General features: G+C 37.4%; 1 protein-coding gene across 1 annotated transcript; it reads left to right on the top strand.

The window, feature by feature from the left end:
- Window positions 1–231: 231 nt before the first annotated feature.
- LOC107601010 (uncharacterized protein KIAA0930 homolog) lies at window positions 232–14,908 on the top strand. Its single transcript, XM_016293029.1, has 10 exons — window positions 232–509; window positions 5,451–5,599; window positions 8,216–8,320; window positions 8,476–8,553; window positions 10,020–10,121; window positions 11,199–11,339; window positions 11,416–11,604; window positions 12,990–13,149; window positions 14,256–14,411; window positions 14,489–14,908. Exons 1-10 carry the CDS (start codon window positions 368–370, stop codon window positions 14,527–14,529), a joined length of 1,263 nt encoding a protein of 420 aa, XP_016148515.1. The 5' UTR covers window positions 232–367; the 3' UTR covers window positions 14,530–14,908.
- The last annotated feature ends 1,838 nt before the right edge of the window (window positions 14,909–16,746 follow it).

The following is a 16,746-nucleotide window of genomic DNA, read 5'->3' as shown; positions in this document are numbered from 1 at the left end:
TATATTTATTATGTATATATAAATATACACACATTCCGTATATATTTTGAAAATATTTACATGATCAATTATCATATATTCCTATATATATATATATATATATATATATATATATATATATATCGCTGTTCCATATAACACACCTGAGGTGAGAGTATAGACTGTAAAAAAAACAGGGTGAGAGGCAATATTAGAAGTGGCATGCCCCCTTTAAGTGCCGCCTACGGCGTGACATCACAGGCCGAGCATGGGGTGCTCCCGACGCGACGCGGTGCGTCGCCGCTGACGGAAGTGCAGAAAGCTTGTGTTGTTGTGCTCGGCTTGTGCCATGTACGGCGGTAGGTGAGATGAGCGGTCAGATCGCGTCATGACATCCGCGCGCATTATGGCAGCTCTATCGGGTCAGAGCGATGATCCCGTCGAACCGGACCAGTCCCTGCAGCACATGCTGAAGGCCATTGCGGACGAGCGGAACCGCCTGAGCGTCAGACAGGACCTCAGCGGACTGGGTCAGTACATTCAGCCGTCAACACTCACCCATCGAGCCTGTCACAGCTCCTATCCTCAACCAGAACTTGGTTTTATCACGACGATCAGAGGCGAAAACAGGCCGCGGTCATCTGCTATTGTTTCAGCTGATGCTCCTTTATGACATCATAATTCACGAGGCGCGCCGTCGCTCTCTCGCGCCTGTGATGTCATAGTCCTGTCTTCTCCTTTCAGCCTTAGTATCTATCTATCTATCTATCTATCTATCTATCTATCTATCTATCTATCTATCTATCTATCTATCTATCTATCTATCTATCTGTCTATCTATCTGTCTATCTATCTATCTGTCTGACTACATGTCTGTCAGTCAGTGTAATCAGATAACATGTCAAGATATAAATGTTTTACTTTAACCCTATGTTATGGTCTATTAAATCACAATACAACTCTTTCTTAGCTAACACCTGTTGAAAATGGCATGCTGGTGTAATGTATAATACAGACTAGACCAAATGTTTATAAAATTCTTTGTTAAACTATATTTTGCCTGATTGATTTCATTGACATTCCCTTTGGCTTGGGGATTTTCCATCCTATTGGCAAGGATTTTGATGATTTTTTTGGTCATGTTAGGTGGTTTCTACAGGGTAATTTAAGGGTAAGCTGGTTGGTTCACATTGTAAAAGTGCACCCTTTTGAACCCCATTAAGACCAGCTTTTCTTTACTGAAATCCTGAACATTCCCTAAGGAGAGATCCCATAGCTGCTCTCATATTACTACTGTGTCTTGTTGTCAGGGTCAGAGTTCTTGTGATTACTGAGTAACTTAAGTCACATACAAATTCATCATCTAAGCTCACAACAAACAAGTTTCAGTGACTCGCTCTTATTCGTTCTAAACCATATATTCTAGATATTTCAGTTCTCCTCACTCAAATGAGCCACACTGCACAAAGGAAAGTAATTTTAGCCATTTTTTCAGAACATCTTTGATTATGATGTGGTCCTTGTGCTCCTCTCTCTCTCTCTGTCATCTTTCTTTGATGATTTGTCCCTTTTAAATATTTAATTCTCTGTGCGACACACTGTTAATGTTTGGTGTTTCGCACAGTTCTTCACTTCTGCTTTTGTGAACATCTTTCTCTGGTTACAACGGGCACATCTAGTATCTCTTGCTGTCTTTTTTGGTAACACTTTAGTATAAGGTTCATTCCATTAACATAAGTAAATAATGCACAATGTATTATAAACTAATTCATTTTTGCAGTTTTTATTATTCTAGAAGAATGTTATGCTAAGTACTATTGTTCATTGTGAACCCTAACCCTAACTAATGTTAATTTACACAACATAAAATGTTAAAAATCTAAAATGTCAAAAATGTAGATATTACCATTAACCAACATTAATAAATATTGTAAAAGTACAGTAACAACTCCATTAAGTAAATTAACTGAATAATCTTATTTTAAAATGTTGCACATACAAATATTTTTTTTAATATATACATATATGTGTGTATTTATATATACACATAATAAATATACAGTACACACACACATAATTTGTAAATAAACTTTTATTTTGAATGCGATTAATCACGATTAATAATTTTGCAGCCCTAGACAAAAGCCTCAGAACATTAAAATTAGACCTTAAAGGGGTCATATGATGCGATTTCAAGTTTTCCTTTCTCTTTGGAGTGTTACAAGCTGATTGTGCATAGATAAGATCCCTGAAGTTGCAAAGACTAAAGTCTCAAAACCAAAGAGATATTCTTTATCAAAGTTAAGACTCTGCCACGCCCCCCTAAAACAGCTCGTTCTAACACGCCCCCACATATCTACCTCACTATGTGGAAATATTTGCATAATGCTCCCAAATGTGCATGCAAAGAAAGAAGGCGTGGTTTCAGTAACCGCAGTTAGTGTTGATGCAGCATGTCAGGGAGACGCTGTGTGTTTCTAGGTGAAAGCAAAAGCACTTTATTTGGCCTTCCGAAAGTAGATGCATTTAGGAATGTTTAAGATTACTTACAACAGAACAGCAATGCATTTTATGGACGACCGTTTCGTGAACCTAGGAGAGGAGGTCATTCTGACTTTGCTATGACAATCTGGCTCTTCTGAATCAGCTACTGTTTTGTTATTAGTTTTAGTATTTGCTATTGACTGTTCAAATGCGGAGTTTTGTGCATCGAGAGCGAGAGAGAGAGAGAGCGCGAGCGAGCGAGAGAGAGGGGGTCACATCACAGTGGAGTCAGCTGTCTTATCACATCACAAACACATACCAGCTTCATCACTATCTGTCACGAGACTCTGTTCCCCTTTCGGGCTCTGTCTTTACATTTATTTTGAAAGATGAAGCTCGCGATTATGGTAAGGGGCGTTACATTTCCGACGAGTGCTTGCGGTGTTCGGCCAATCACAATGCACTGGGTCAGCTGGCCAATCAGAGCAGACTGCGCTTGTCGGAAGGAGGGACTTTGTAGAAAACGAAGCGTTTGAGAGAGGCGGGGCATATAGATAATGTACAGTATTTGAAAAAGAATGTGTTTTTTGAACATTAAAGCATGTCAACATTCTGTTACACCAAATACACAAAATAATGATCTTTAAAAAAAGCATCATATGACCCCTTTAAGGCCTTTACAAAAAAAAAAAATCCTTAAATTACTTATGAATCTACAATTCAAATGAATCTACTCTGATTAAATTCTATAGAAGTTGTCATTTGTTATTAGAAGAACTGAAACGTTTCAGTAACTAAACGAACTGAAGAGAAAAATGAAGTAGGTTGCAATGTTGTTTTGCTGGCCGGCAGTGCTTTTAGATAGTGTTGAAGTTTGTCTGTTGATCTATAGCGTCTGTTTAAAGGTCAGAGATACTGGACTTCACCGTGATATCTTGACTTCAGACTTGTCCTGGTCAGTTAATTTGTTTGTTATGAAAGATGAAGTAATCTCAGCTCATGGATTTAAAACATAGTAGTGGGATTTATATACTGAATGATAAATATTTGTTCAGTTCTGTTTGAGGATCCACCACTCAACAAGCTTAAAGGATAGTTCACCCAAAACAGAAAACTCTGTTTTCATTCACTCAACTCAATTCACTCAAGTTGTTCCAAATCTTTATGAATTTCTTTCTTCTGCTGAAATTTCTTCCAACTTCTGTGGAAGGCAATCGGGACCAGCAACAGTTTGGTTACCTACATTCTTCAAAATATCGTCTTTTGTGTTCAGCAGAAGAAAGAAATTCATACAGCGGAACAATTTGAGGGTAAGTAAATGATGATTTTCATTTTTTTTTTGTGATCTATCCCTTTAAGCTTGTTGAGTAGTGGATCCTCAGGCTGAACTGAACAGATATTCAGCAGTATCTTCCTCTTTCTAAATGGGGATGTGGAAATCTAAGTCCTGTGATCATTTCTCTCTTTTTTTTATTTTATTTTTGTAGATTGATAACCATGGAAGTAAATGTCATGTTAGGAGTTACTGAAGCACTACGGTAGCACCTTTTTAGCTGACAGGATGCTGGTGCAGATCTGGAAGTGTTCTAGGTTTCTGAACAACTCTCAGTCTCGATGAATTGACATAGAACAAATCTAAATGGCTCATTCGCATCAATGTCACCAATCACACGTACAATTGCTGCAATTGCAGCTAATGATGACACAGAGACACTGAATTAAATGTCTTTTGAATTGTTTCAAAAATGTTTTCAAACCTTGTGATCATATATTTACAGTATCACAGAAGTGAGTACACCCCTCACATTTTTGTAAATATTTTATTATATCTTTTCATGTGACAACACTGAAGAAATGACACTTTGCTACAATGTAAAGTAGTGAGTGTACAGCTTGTAAAACAGTGTAAATCTGCTGTCCCCTCAAAATAACTTAACACACAGCCGTTAATGTCTAAACCGCTGGCCACAAAAGTGAGTACACCCCTAAGTGAAAATGTCCAAATTGGGCCCAAAGTGTCAATATTTTGTGTGGCCACCATTATTTTCCAGCACTGCCTTAACCCTCTTGGGCATGGAGTTCACCAGAGCTTCACAGGTTGCCACTGGAGTTCTCTTCCACTCCTCCATGACGACACCACGGAGCTGGTGGATGTTAGAGACCTACAGATGCTAAAAGAGACCTTGTAACACTAATGAGTCACATGACACCGGGGAGAGAAAATGGCTAATTGGGCCCAATTTGGACATTTTCACTTAGGGGTGTACTCACTTTTGTGGCCAGCGGTTTAGACATTAATGGCTGTGTGTTGAGTTATTTTGAGGGGACAGCAAATTTACACTGTTATACAAGCTGTACACTCACTACTTTACATTGTAGCAAAGTGTCATTTCTTCAGTGTTGTCACATGAAAAGATATAATAAAATATTTACAAAAATGTGAGGGGTGTACTCACTTCTGTGAGATACTGTATTTATTTATATATCCAAGTTATTCTTTGGGAATTGACTGGATGGTGAAAAGTGGGCTTTTCATACTGGAATGAATGCAAGAATTGCTAAAACAATAACAAAATGACAATTATAATTTGTTTAATATTTTTCATACAGTGGAAAAAGAAAGTAATTTCAGAGGTGAAGCAATTTTTTTAAATGTTTGATGAAAGATTATGAAAATGTAGAATATGCATTAATACATTTTTCACAGTTAAGACCAAGAATGTGTATTGAACAAGGAAATAGGATACATTTTATTTTACTGTAATATGTTTGTTGAACTTGCAATAACATTGAAAATCACCAATAACATCTGACAACAGTTGTCACAGTTTTTACTTACTGAGGTGAAATCTGACCAAAAAAGTTTTTGTTTCTAACAAAGAAAAGGCAGCAGATATGGCAGAAATTTTGCACAGGAGCATTTTGATTAAAACACTTGTACGATATTAATTGTATTAAACTGGATTCTTGTTTTTTTTTTTGTTAAGGGTGCTTCAAGGATGACCGCATAGTGTTCTGGACATGGATGTTCTCCACATACTTCATGGAGAAATGGGCACCACGTCAGGATGATATGCTTTTCTATGTGCGCCGCAAGCTCTCTTACGTCAGTGACGACAACACAGAAGGGAAGAAGGTGAGATGAACCTATTAATTCTCATTGAATGAGGTGTAGAGGTGAAAACTGAGAAAATGGATCCAAGAATTTCTCACCTAATAGTTAGAGAGCTTCTTGCATGCCCTAGCTGTTTTTGAGCACCTCAAGTTATAAATGGTAGCATATTTCATTAGGTCTCTAATACACGTTTTTGAACGAATCGACAGTCACTTGCCTCATTTCTAAATGAATCAACCATTTGAACGAATCGGTTGAATGAATGAATAAATGACTCCCTTGTTAAAACAATTTGCCACCAGCTACTGGTGGTTTGGTTTCATATTTAAAAGTATCATTGCATTTTCCACATAATTTCTTATTTTTGTATATTCAAAAATGATTTAAAACAAATCTTATAACATAATTTATGTGTAACAACGTTTGTAGGTCGGGAAGAAGGAGGCGGGACATTTAAACAAACTTTAATAAAAATAAACTCAAAACAGCGTGACAGCCCCTCGCGGACGACTGTCGCGCACAAACAAAATCAAAACACAAAATAAAATCCAGGCCTGGTCCTCTCTCGTCTTTCCCTGTCGTCACTCCTCCTTTGTATCCTTCCGGAGCTCCTCCGTGAGACTCGAGACCGGTGAGTGGTGCAGGTGTCGCTCATTATCAATTACTCCACCGGCCTCGCTCCGTTCCCACGGCTCTCGGCCCCGCCCCTCTCGTCACATTATGCATTTGCAATTTTGCGGTGTAAATGCATTTATGGCACCTCAGCTTCGTCAAACAGTGTGTAAATACATCTAATGCCACTTCAGATGCAACTTTTGTGTTTCCTGCAGTTGAGAGATGGAGTTTGTTGATACTGATTTCATTTGAATGGTAACAGTTTCTTATTATTCTAACTGAATTAATTGATTTGATGTGAAAGATGACACACACATTTAATAAGGTTAGGGAAAAAAATGCCCATTTATAAACATAGTGGGAAATCAAATCACATGTTTGTTTGTTTTTATATACAGCAACTCATTTCTAACTCTTAGAATTTATTTTGAGAGTTGATTACGTGAGAGAACATCTGTAACTTAGTTCAGATTAGGGGAACTAATTTATTTTATGTAAATAATTTGTTTTGCATTGGAAATTTTTACTCTGCTGTAAAAGTACTTTTCAAGTGTCTGTACTTTATCAGACTGTTTTTCTTTAGAAAACTTTACTTCACAACATTCCAAAGCATAATATTGTACTTTTTACTGCACTACGTTTCATATGAAATATAATTTAATGCTTAATTACATTAGAAATGTAGACATTTTACTCTAAAAAGTAATTCAAAGATTTACTTGAGTACAAGAAAGTACTACATTTCTAATGTTCTTAAGTATTAAAGGTAAAACAAACAACAACTTTTATTTATGAAATGTAGTGCAGTAAAAATGATGACATTATGTTGGAATGTAGTGAAGTAAAGAAAAACACTCATAAACTACAGATACTTTTTAAACTTACTTGAGGAAAGTAAAAATACTTCACTACTGTCTGCCTCTGTTGTCCGGTCGCACTTACACAAAGATCGGAAATCGGAATCAGCCAAGAAAATTGCAATCGGTGCATCTCCAATAGTTGGCATTTAAAAGTACCTGCTAAAGCTAAACAGACTTTCCAAGATGGTTTATCTTTTTTTCCCCTCACTTTATTTAGATTTTCTCCACCTCAGCAGGTTACACCATACAATTACAGATATAGAATGATTGAAGCATGAGAGAATGATTGATGACGTACAGGTGCATCTCAATAAATTAGAATGTTGTGGAAAAGTTAATTTATTTCAGTAATTCAATTCAACTTCAGACACCAGACCCAACAATGCAGATGACCTGAAGGCCACTATCAAAGCAACCTGGGCTTCCATTACACCTGAGCAGTGCCACAGGCTGATTGTCTCCATGCCACGCCGCACTGATGCAGTAATTCATGCAAAAGGAGGCCCAACCAAGTATTGAGTACATGTACAGTAAATGAACATACTTTCCAGAAGGCCAACAATTCACTAAAAATGTTTTTTTATTGGTCTTATGAAGTATTCTAATTTGTTGAGATAGTGAATTGGTGGGTTTTTGTGAAATGTGAGCCAAAATCATCACAATTAAAAGAACCAAAGACTTAAACTACTTCAGTCTGTGTGAATAGAATTTATTTAATACACGAGTTTCACAATTTGAGTTGAATTACTGAAATAAATTAACTTTTCAACAACATTCTAATTTATTGAGATGTACCTGTATATGTACTTATTCTACACAAATAAAAAGCAACTCTGAAAAAAAAAAACCCACCGAAAAAGGGTATTGAATAATAATATAACAACATAATGATTTTAAAATAAACAGTTAAATAAATAAATATAAGACGGTTAATCTTTGCCTACTTAAATAAATAATGTCATGTTATGAAAATTTGAGCTCACCAAAAAAGGTTAGAAATAAGTGTTTGAGAACAATTCCATTTCATCTGGCTTTTTTAACATGTCCCATATGGCCGGCTAACTAAACCGAGTGCAGAGGAGAATCAGATGTTCCACCAAAAATTTCTATCCTATCAAAGCAAAAGTGTGATGGATCTGAACTGGGATTGTGTTGGTTTCAGGTGGAGGTTGAGGTTTACAGAAGAGATTCTAAAAAGCTGCCTGGACTCGGTGATCCTGACATCGACTGGGAGGAGAGCGTCTATCTCAATCTCATCCTGCAGAATGTAAGCAAACCTCAGTGATCAGACGCTATGAGGCGCAGTGTAAACGCAATTAATTGCTCTAAAATATAAACAATAAACCAAAGACTATTTCTCTGCGACATAGAAGTTTTCATTGTCTTTTTGGTGTAGTTTTGCTTAGTCTTTTTGTCCCACAGCTGGACTATGTGGTCACATGTGCAGTTTGCACACGCTCAGATGCAGGAGACATCCACATCCACAGAAAGAAATCCCAGGTGAGACGACATTTATGCAGTTTGTGTGTTGGGATATAACTACGCAGTTCAGACGCAAGGTAACACAGTACAGTTTAGTTAGCCGTCTTAGTTAGCCTAAACTCAGGGTTATGATACTAGAAGGTGATTATTATAAAAGGAATTGTATATACTTGTCAATAATGAGGTGTTTACTGCACAAAATCATAGTAACAGGGTTCAGAGTCTTGCAGTTATCCATTATTAGCCTTAGCGGAAGATTGACACCAGAAGGTGTTTATTACTAGATCATTTCAGGTGCTTTTTAGTAATCAGTTGTTTAAAAAAAACTAAGAGAGTTGACAGTCTTAATCATGCTTTATTAAAGGGGTCATCGGATGCCCAATTTCCACAAGTTGATATGATTCTTTAGGGTCTTAATGAAAAGTCTATAACATACTTTGGTTAAAATTTCTCCGCGGTAGTGTAAAACAACACCCTTTTTACCCTGTCAAAAACAGCTCTTTTTGCAGCAAGCCGTTTCAGTGCATTTCCCTTTAAATGCTAATGTGGTCTGCTATCCCCGCCCCTCTCCCTCTTTGGGGTGATGCGCAGTTCTCTGAGAGACTGTAAACTTTAGCTGCATTCATCGTGAAACTTGCTAACTAGCACATTATTAGGAAAGGCGATTTGCAATATTCATTAAAGCTGGTGAAGCTGAATCACTAATGATTCGCGCGAGCATAGGTACATTTTGGTAGATCGGGGGTGCATTCCCTTCAAAACAAACGTACTCCACTGCATCTTCAGCGGCTCAGATGTCGGGAGTAACTGACGACTGCTATGTTCATTATTACATCCAACAACAAAACACCTCAATCACTCAGGAGAAATTCTTGTCTACTCCTTTAAAAAAAACTAAAAACACTGGGTGTGTTTTTATCATTATAGGGTGGTTGTGTACACACTGCCAACACACATATAAGTTCAAACAACATGTAAAAGTGAATTTTACATCCGATGACCCCTTTAATCTAAGGCCTTGTTTAAAAAAAAAAATCATAGTAACAGTCTGGCTGTTACTAGGCTAAAGGTTGTGAGGTTATGAAACTGCACACTGTAGTTTAATACTTAAAGTTTAAAGCATGAAGCATCAGTTGTTTACTACACTGAATACTCGGAACAGGGTTGATAGTTGAACCATTCAGTCAGCTGTTATTAGAAAAACCATAGGATTATGAAACTACAATCACAACACAAACTCATGGTAAAAATGTTGACATTTTCCCTACTGACACAACCAGATAGCACACAAACATCTCCAAAACGTCTGATAAACATCTTTGAAAAAGCATACATTCTTTCCACATCATAAACATCTAAACTGAAACCCGAACTAAACAAACTGATAGAAGAGTAAGGGTGATAACACAGACATACCATAGCTAAATGATTTAATGTTATTTCTATGAATGTGCAGCTGAAACAATGGCTCTCTTTATTTACAGCAAGTGTTTGCCTCTCCAAGCAAACACCCAATGGACAGCAAAGGGGAGGAGTCAAAAATTAGCTACCCCAACATCTTCTTCATGATTGACAACTTTGAGGAGGTAACCTTTATTTAAGCTCTCAAATCACATTATGGTGCTAGATTGAAACTGCTGGTCATTTCAAGAGCTGTGTACTGCAACAGCAGGTTAATCAAAGAAGAGACAAGTGTGCCATCAAACATAAGGAAATAAACTATATGTTCTGAGGTCATGTCAAAGTCATATCTTTCTGAGGTATGTATGAACAGGTTGGACAAGTTTACCTAGTTTTTAAATCATAAATGTTCAAGCAGTGAATTGTATGTTGGTTTCAGAAGATGATGTCCAAAAGTTCCAAAATTCCACACTTTTTTTTTTTTTTTTCCCCAGTTAAGGGCATCATCCATGTATTTAAGTTGCTTTTTTACTATTTATACTACAAAACGGCAGAGAATAGTGCTTAAGTATGTGAATTGGGATGCACATATAGTCTTGAAATTCACTGTAGTGAAATGTGACAACACGTCAACATAAGATTATTTTTAATTGTCTTCTCACCAGTGTTATTTTAGTGTCATTGATACTGTATGCTATACTAGTTTTAATATTTTAAATTATTTGATTTTTAGATTTTCTTTTTTAATTACGTGTGTAATGGAAGTGTGCTTTTCTCCTGTTACACAAGGCTAGGCATACCTGTCAACCCCTTCCGTTTTTTCCAGGATTCTCCCGTATTTTACCATTCTATCCCGCTATCATCCAATTTAAATATTTTCTCGTATTTCTCCCGTATTTTTAATCTTTTATCATTATCATCTGTTTGATGATAATTGTTTAAATTAATATAATAATAATAATATAATATAGTAATTGAATTTCACCCCCCCCCCCCCCCCACCCCCCCCCATAGTAATTGCATTTTCCCCCCCCCCCCCCCCCACAAGAATACTTTTTGTACAACAATTTGTCTCCGCGTCACCCTAGCGCCATTTTGGAGAGTATCCACTGAACGTAAACAGTGTATGCTGTTCTGTGTCAGCTGCGCCACGCGGTATACGTTTCCTACGTTTATTTACGCTTTGATTTGAACGAAAACAACGTATCGACATAATGACAATATTGTCATCATTGGCTGTGATTGTTGTGTGTGTTGGGCAGGTGTTCAGCGATATGACTGTTGGAGAAGGTGAGATGGTATGTGTGGAGCTGGTGGCCAGTGACAAAAGCAACACATTCCAGGGCGTCATCTTCCAGGGCTCTATCCGCTACGAGGCCCTAAAGAAGGTCTATGATAACCGGGTATGTTTCCTTTTATATTTGTCCAAACATTTGTTACATTTGCTTCTGGTGTGTATTTCATAGTACGTTTTTATAGGTAAGTGTGGCAGCTAAGATGGCCCAGCGGATGTCATTCGGCTTCTACAAGTACAACAACATGGAGTTTGTGCGGATGAAAGGTCCTCAGGGGAAAGGTCATGCTGAAATGGCTGTGAGTCGAGTGCCCACTGGAGACACCTCACCCTGCGGCACTGAAGAGGACCAAGACTCCCCTCTTCACGAGAGAGTCAGTTAAACCCATTTTCTGTTCCCAATTGATTAGACATTTTCAAGTGATGCACAAATACTGAACCATTTGCATTTGTTCTCTGCATTGAAAATTATGTAACTACATATGATGTAATTAATTTAGTTTTTAAAGGGGTCAATATGATGTTCTTTTTAGCAACATTATTTTGTGTATTTGGTGTAATGAAATGTCTATGCGGTTTAAGTTGAAAAAAAACACATTATTTTCCACATACTGTACATTATTGTTTCTCCTCTATGCCCCGCCTTTCTGAAACACGTCGATTAGCCAGCTATCTAGTGCGTTGTGATTGGCCGAATACCTCAAGCGTGTGACGGAAATTTTACGCCCCTTACCATACTGTGATGCCCTGTCCGGCCGGAGCGATGAGACAAAAACATTAAAACACATTATAAACGAGGCATTTGTTGCATCCAGTGGGGACATAATTACTTTCTTTTTACACGTTGCATCACACCGCGTAAACATAAAACCATGTCTGCATTTGTGATCGGAGAAATGACATACAACAAGCTCTACTCTACACTGCTCAAAACTCGCGTTTGAATCCTCAGTGGCAAATCCTTTAAATATGAAAACGTAACGTTACTTACAGTCTGAGAGTCAGAACAGTTGGCATTGCAGTCTACTCTCCCAGGATCAGGAAACAGTCCTCCATAAAATGTGCTGCACACATCTGAATATTTGGGTCGAACTGTTCTGGAACAGTGTTGTAAATACAACTTAACCACTGATTTCTAGCCGTGTCCTCTTTTGGAAGGCCAAACAAAGTAGGTTCGCTTTCACAACGAAACACACGGCGGCTAGAATGAGCAGGCTTGAGAACGGCGTGGCCGGCGGATTCGACGAAGGAGCGGCCGGCGGGCTTGCGGCAACCACATGTGACGACCCCGGGCTGGACTCCGCTTCATCCACGGTGAAAGCCGATCCGGCGATCCACAACGCGAAGTTGATGTATTTCCTCAGCGACCAGCAAGGATCAGCTCTAGGCATGACGAAGCGGATATCGTCCTCTTTTGGAAGGCCAAACAAAATAGTTTCGCTTTCACAACGAAACACAGAATACTATACTACAATACTACAGCGAGAATAAAAGTTACGCTGCCTTTCTTTGCGTGAACATTTGGGCGGGGTTATGCAAATCTTCCCACATCTTGATGTAGACATGTGAGGGTGTGTTTAAACGAGGCGTTTTAGGTAGGCATGGTTGACTCTTAACTTTTATAAAGAATATCTCTTTGGATTTGAGACTTTAGTCTTTGCAACTTAACAGATCTTCTTTATGCACCAAGAGCTTGTAACAATTGAAATCGCATCATATGACCCCTTTAAAGTAATTGATAGCCCTGTTTTCCTCACAGGTGACATCATTTAGCACTCCCCCAACCCCGGAAAAAAACAGGCCCTCCTTCTTCTCACCATCACTCCGCCGGAAAGTGCCCAGAAACCGAATAGCTGAGATGAAGAAATCACACTCAGCAAATGACAGTGAGGAGTTTTTCAGAGAAGAGGATGATGAAGGTACACAGACATACTGGGACAGTACTCGCTTTCAACAAAATTGAACCGTTTTAAATGCTGCATGTCTAAAATTTATATTTACAAAATACGGAGCCCCACACATGACATGCACAAAAAAAGTAAATTGTGCATACGATTTACTAAATCGTACCCTCGATTTACTAAATCATGCACATTTACATTTAGTCATTTAGCAAACGCTTTTATCCAAAGCGACTTACAAATGAAGACAATAAAAGCAGTCAAAACTAACAAAAGTGCAACAATATATAAGTGCAAATGACAAGTCTCGGTTAGCCTAACGCAGTACACGTAGCAAGGTGTATATATATATATATATATATATATTATACACACACACAAAGAAAAACAAGTAGATAGAATAGAAAAATATAAATATATATATTTTTTAATAATAATAAAAAAGAACATAAATGTAGATAAAGTAGAATTAAAATAGAATAGAAAAATATAAATATATATTTTTTTTAATAATAATAAAAAAGAACAAATGTAGATAAAGTAGAATTAAAATAGAATAGAAAGTGATAGTTAGAGGGTCAAATAAAGGTGGAACAGATGTGTTTTTGAAACATGAAATTATAATTTGTGCCCTTGTTTTAAGTAAATTGTGTGCTCAATATAATAATTCGTTCCTTCGTTTTAAATAAAATTGTGCGCATGAACTAGTAATTAATTCTACTTCCTGTCCATATTCTCTCTGATGTAGATGCCTATATCTTTTAAAATGATTCCATGCAATGCTGCAAGGCTTTTGAGAATGCGTATATAACTCATTCCCAACTCAAAATAAAAGTTAAAATTAAAGTGTCTCTGTCAGTAACATAACATAACAGCAGCAACAGGTTTATGAAAATGTGGACAGGAAGTGGAAAGAATTATTCTTTTGAGTGCACGATTTAATTAAAACGAGGGACCGAATTATTATATCGTGCGCACGATTTACTTCAAACGAGGGACCGAATTATTATATTGTATATTAAAAATATGCATACAGTTTTGAATGGGGAAAAGCATTCCTTTCCTTGCAACAGTGATAGTTTCAGTTTTGAAGTGAAATTAAAGGTGCTTTCCTCTTTCCTCAGACTTGTGCAACGCCACAAACTTGCGCTCCCGCTCTCTGTCAGGAACGGGGCGCTCACTGGTCGGTTCTTGGCTCAAGCTGAACAGAAAAGAGGAGTATTTTCTGTTATATTCCCATCTCACCTACGTGACTCTTCCTTTGCATCGCATCACCACAGGTACAGCACACCTGCCCTCCTTGCATCTGTTAGCCGTGAATTGTAGTGGCTAAGTGGCTCCATTGTTTCTTTTTTAGATATTCTGGAGGTGAGACAAAAGCCCATTTTGATGACATAACATTTACTGACCCCTCAAAATCCATGTTACCAAGTGCCTCCTCACATCAGGCCCCCGAGGAACCGCCGTGTGGCGTACGGACAGATAACCAAAAACTATGAACAATACGCAACAGTGAACGAGAAGAGGAAAAGGGAAACCTAAGGAACAAACTCCATCAAGAAGTGCCTCTTCCACATGTTCTTCAGAGAGATGGCCTCCAGAATGGCTCGAGACCTGGAACTAAAGTGGCACTAGACTGTGACGCTAAAGGGAAATGTTTATTGGGAGATGAAACCCAATAAACGAATGTCGTTCTTGTAAATACACTGCTGCTTAGATACTCAGTGAACTGTACCGACCACAGCCGTCTCCCTTCAACCCTCCTTCAAGAGACACTACTCATAGGTTTCACGATATTAATGATTTTGTGTGTAGTATATTTTCCAAAGGACGTTTCCTCGCAGCTCTAGGCCTTAATACTTCGCTAACCAGCTAATCTATATCAAACGTCGTCCTTTTGATAGCCCATTGCTGAGTGAATCGCAAATGTCCTCCTGTACTTGCACGTCTGTCTGTTACTTGATATGTTCGAGGGGATTTCTGATTTCCAAATACTAGTGAACATGACGTATCTCCTGAGAAGACTGTTTCGTAGGCCGTTTCCGGTAGATGGATGATGACACCACCTGAGCACAGTTCTTGGAAAAATCTCCTTCCACAAAGACACTTGAACATGACACTAAATCACACGATCCCACCCAGCAGACGTTGCTTTTTTTATTTTTGGGTTTGTTCTCCGCCGTGTTTCTTCAAGTTAGGTGACTGTCGTCTTTGAGTTTCAGTTTTGAGAACTCTTTTGCACTAAAGGGCTTTTGGAGTTGAACACGTATCGCCAACCCAAAGTGTCAGTATTATTTAGTTTTGTACGTGTGTGTCAGCAGAATGTAATAACTGATCCGACAGCTTTAATATCTATTTGATATTTGATAGGCAGATTTGCCAGCAGCATTTGAAGATGTTGTTCAAACTATTTTAAGACCCTAGTCTTCAGTTTTATTTCATTCTTTGCTTTAGGTGCAAAGCTTCAGTGGAAGGCTGTTTTTAACGAAGTCCCACGCTTTACATGCGCTTTTGTATCAAGTGGTAATTTAGCAGTAAATGTGCATGGTGTCGTATTTATGTTGTAATATATATATATATATATACATATACACCTTTTCTGTACATCTTTATGAAAATACACATTATAAAAAAGTTTTTGTTCAAGTTTATTGCCCAGTTACTAAATGTCTATTGTGGGATATCATACAAATTCTTGGAGATTGCAAAACTTTGTAGGATCACCTTTATTTATATAGGGCTACGGACTGCTTCAAAGGAAACACCAGATGCAAACTTCTTCAAATATGAGACAAATTCAAATTCTGCTGCTCTAAAACTATATTATAGTGTTATTATTTAGTTCAAGTCACTATAGTGTTGATTCCATTCAATAACTGTGTAAAGTTCAGTGTAATTTATACTTAAGTATATTTATTCTTAATTTATACAATTTTGGGTCAAAGTAATTGATTTGGCCTCCACATTATGGAGGCCCAATGGTATTAACAACCATGTACTACAACAAAACTAAACTCACTAGCTGGTTGTGTAGGTTGTGTAGGTGTTAGTGATTCAAAAGTGCCCATCAACTAATGAACTTGAAATCTTTTGTTTCTTTGTTTCAGCGCTTGTGTCGAACTGGCTACATCACAAAATTTCAGCGAATGAGGCTTTGCTGGGCAAAACAGATGATCTTATTACTGGCCTTGGAGTTCTTTGGTCATACTGTTTCAAATCTTGCTTTAGAGACTTTTCAAAGTACAGATGCTTCACCACTAGATTTCATTGATTGGGTTCTTTTTAAATTATTTTAATTAATTTTAATACATATGCGTGCATAATAAAATAAATAAATAAGTAATTGCTTAGTTTGCCAAGCCCTACCCAATAACATAAAATAAGCACTACACATTAAAAAAAAAAAAAAAGAACAAAAAAAATTACAAAACATTTATATTTAATGGTATTTAATTACTTGTAGGTTACATTTAATAGATAATCCATACAAACATTTGTAAAACATGTAATTATGCATGTTTGGGCTGACATTTACTGTTTTGACCAGAAGGTGTGCTTCGAAACAGTGAATCATTCTGTGAAACAATTGATTCCAGTTGATTCAAAGTTTCGAAA

Source organism: Sinocyclocheilus grahami, unplaced genomic scaffold (assembly GCF_001515645.1).
Source record: "Sinocyclocheilus grahami isolate Dianchi unplaced genomic scaffold, SAMN03320097.WGS_v1.1 scaffold296.1, whole genome shotgun sequence".
Classification (NCBI taxonomy): Eukaryota; Metazoa; Chordata; class Actinopteri; order Cypriniformes; family Cyprinidae; genus Sinocyclocheilus; species Sinocyclocheilus grahami.
The sequence above is the reverse complement of the archived record's forward strand: the minus strand, read 5'-3'. Positions and strand labels throughout refer to the sequence as shown.

Bases quoted from the DNA above. Each gene is read 5' to 3' on its own strand.
- LOC107601010 (XM_016293029.1), top strand. From the start codon at position 368: ATGACATCCGCGCGCATTATGGCAGCTCTATCGGGTCAGAGCGATGAT. The intron at 10,122-11,198 runs GTAACCTTTATT...TGTGTTGGGCAG, and splicing joins TGATTGACAACTTTGAGGAG to GTGTTCAGCGATATGACTGT. The intron at 11,605-12,989 runs GTCAGTTAAACC...TTTTCCTCACAG, and splicing joins ACTCCCCTCTTCACGAGAGA to GTGACATCATTTAGCACTCC.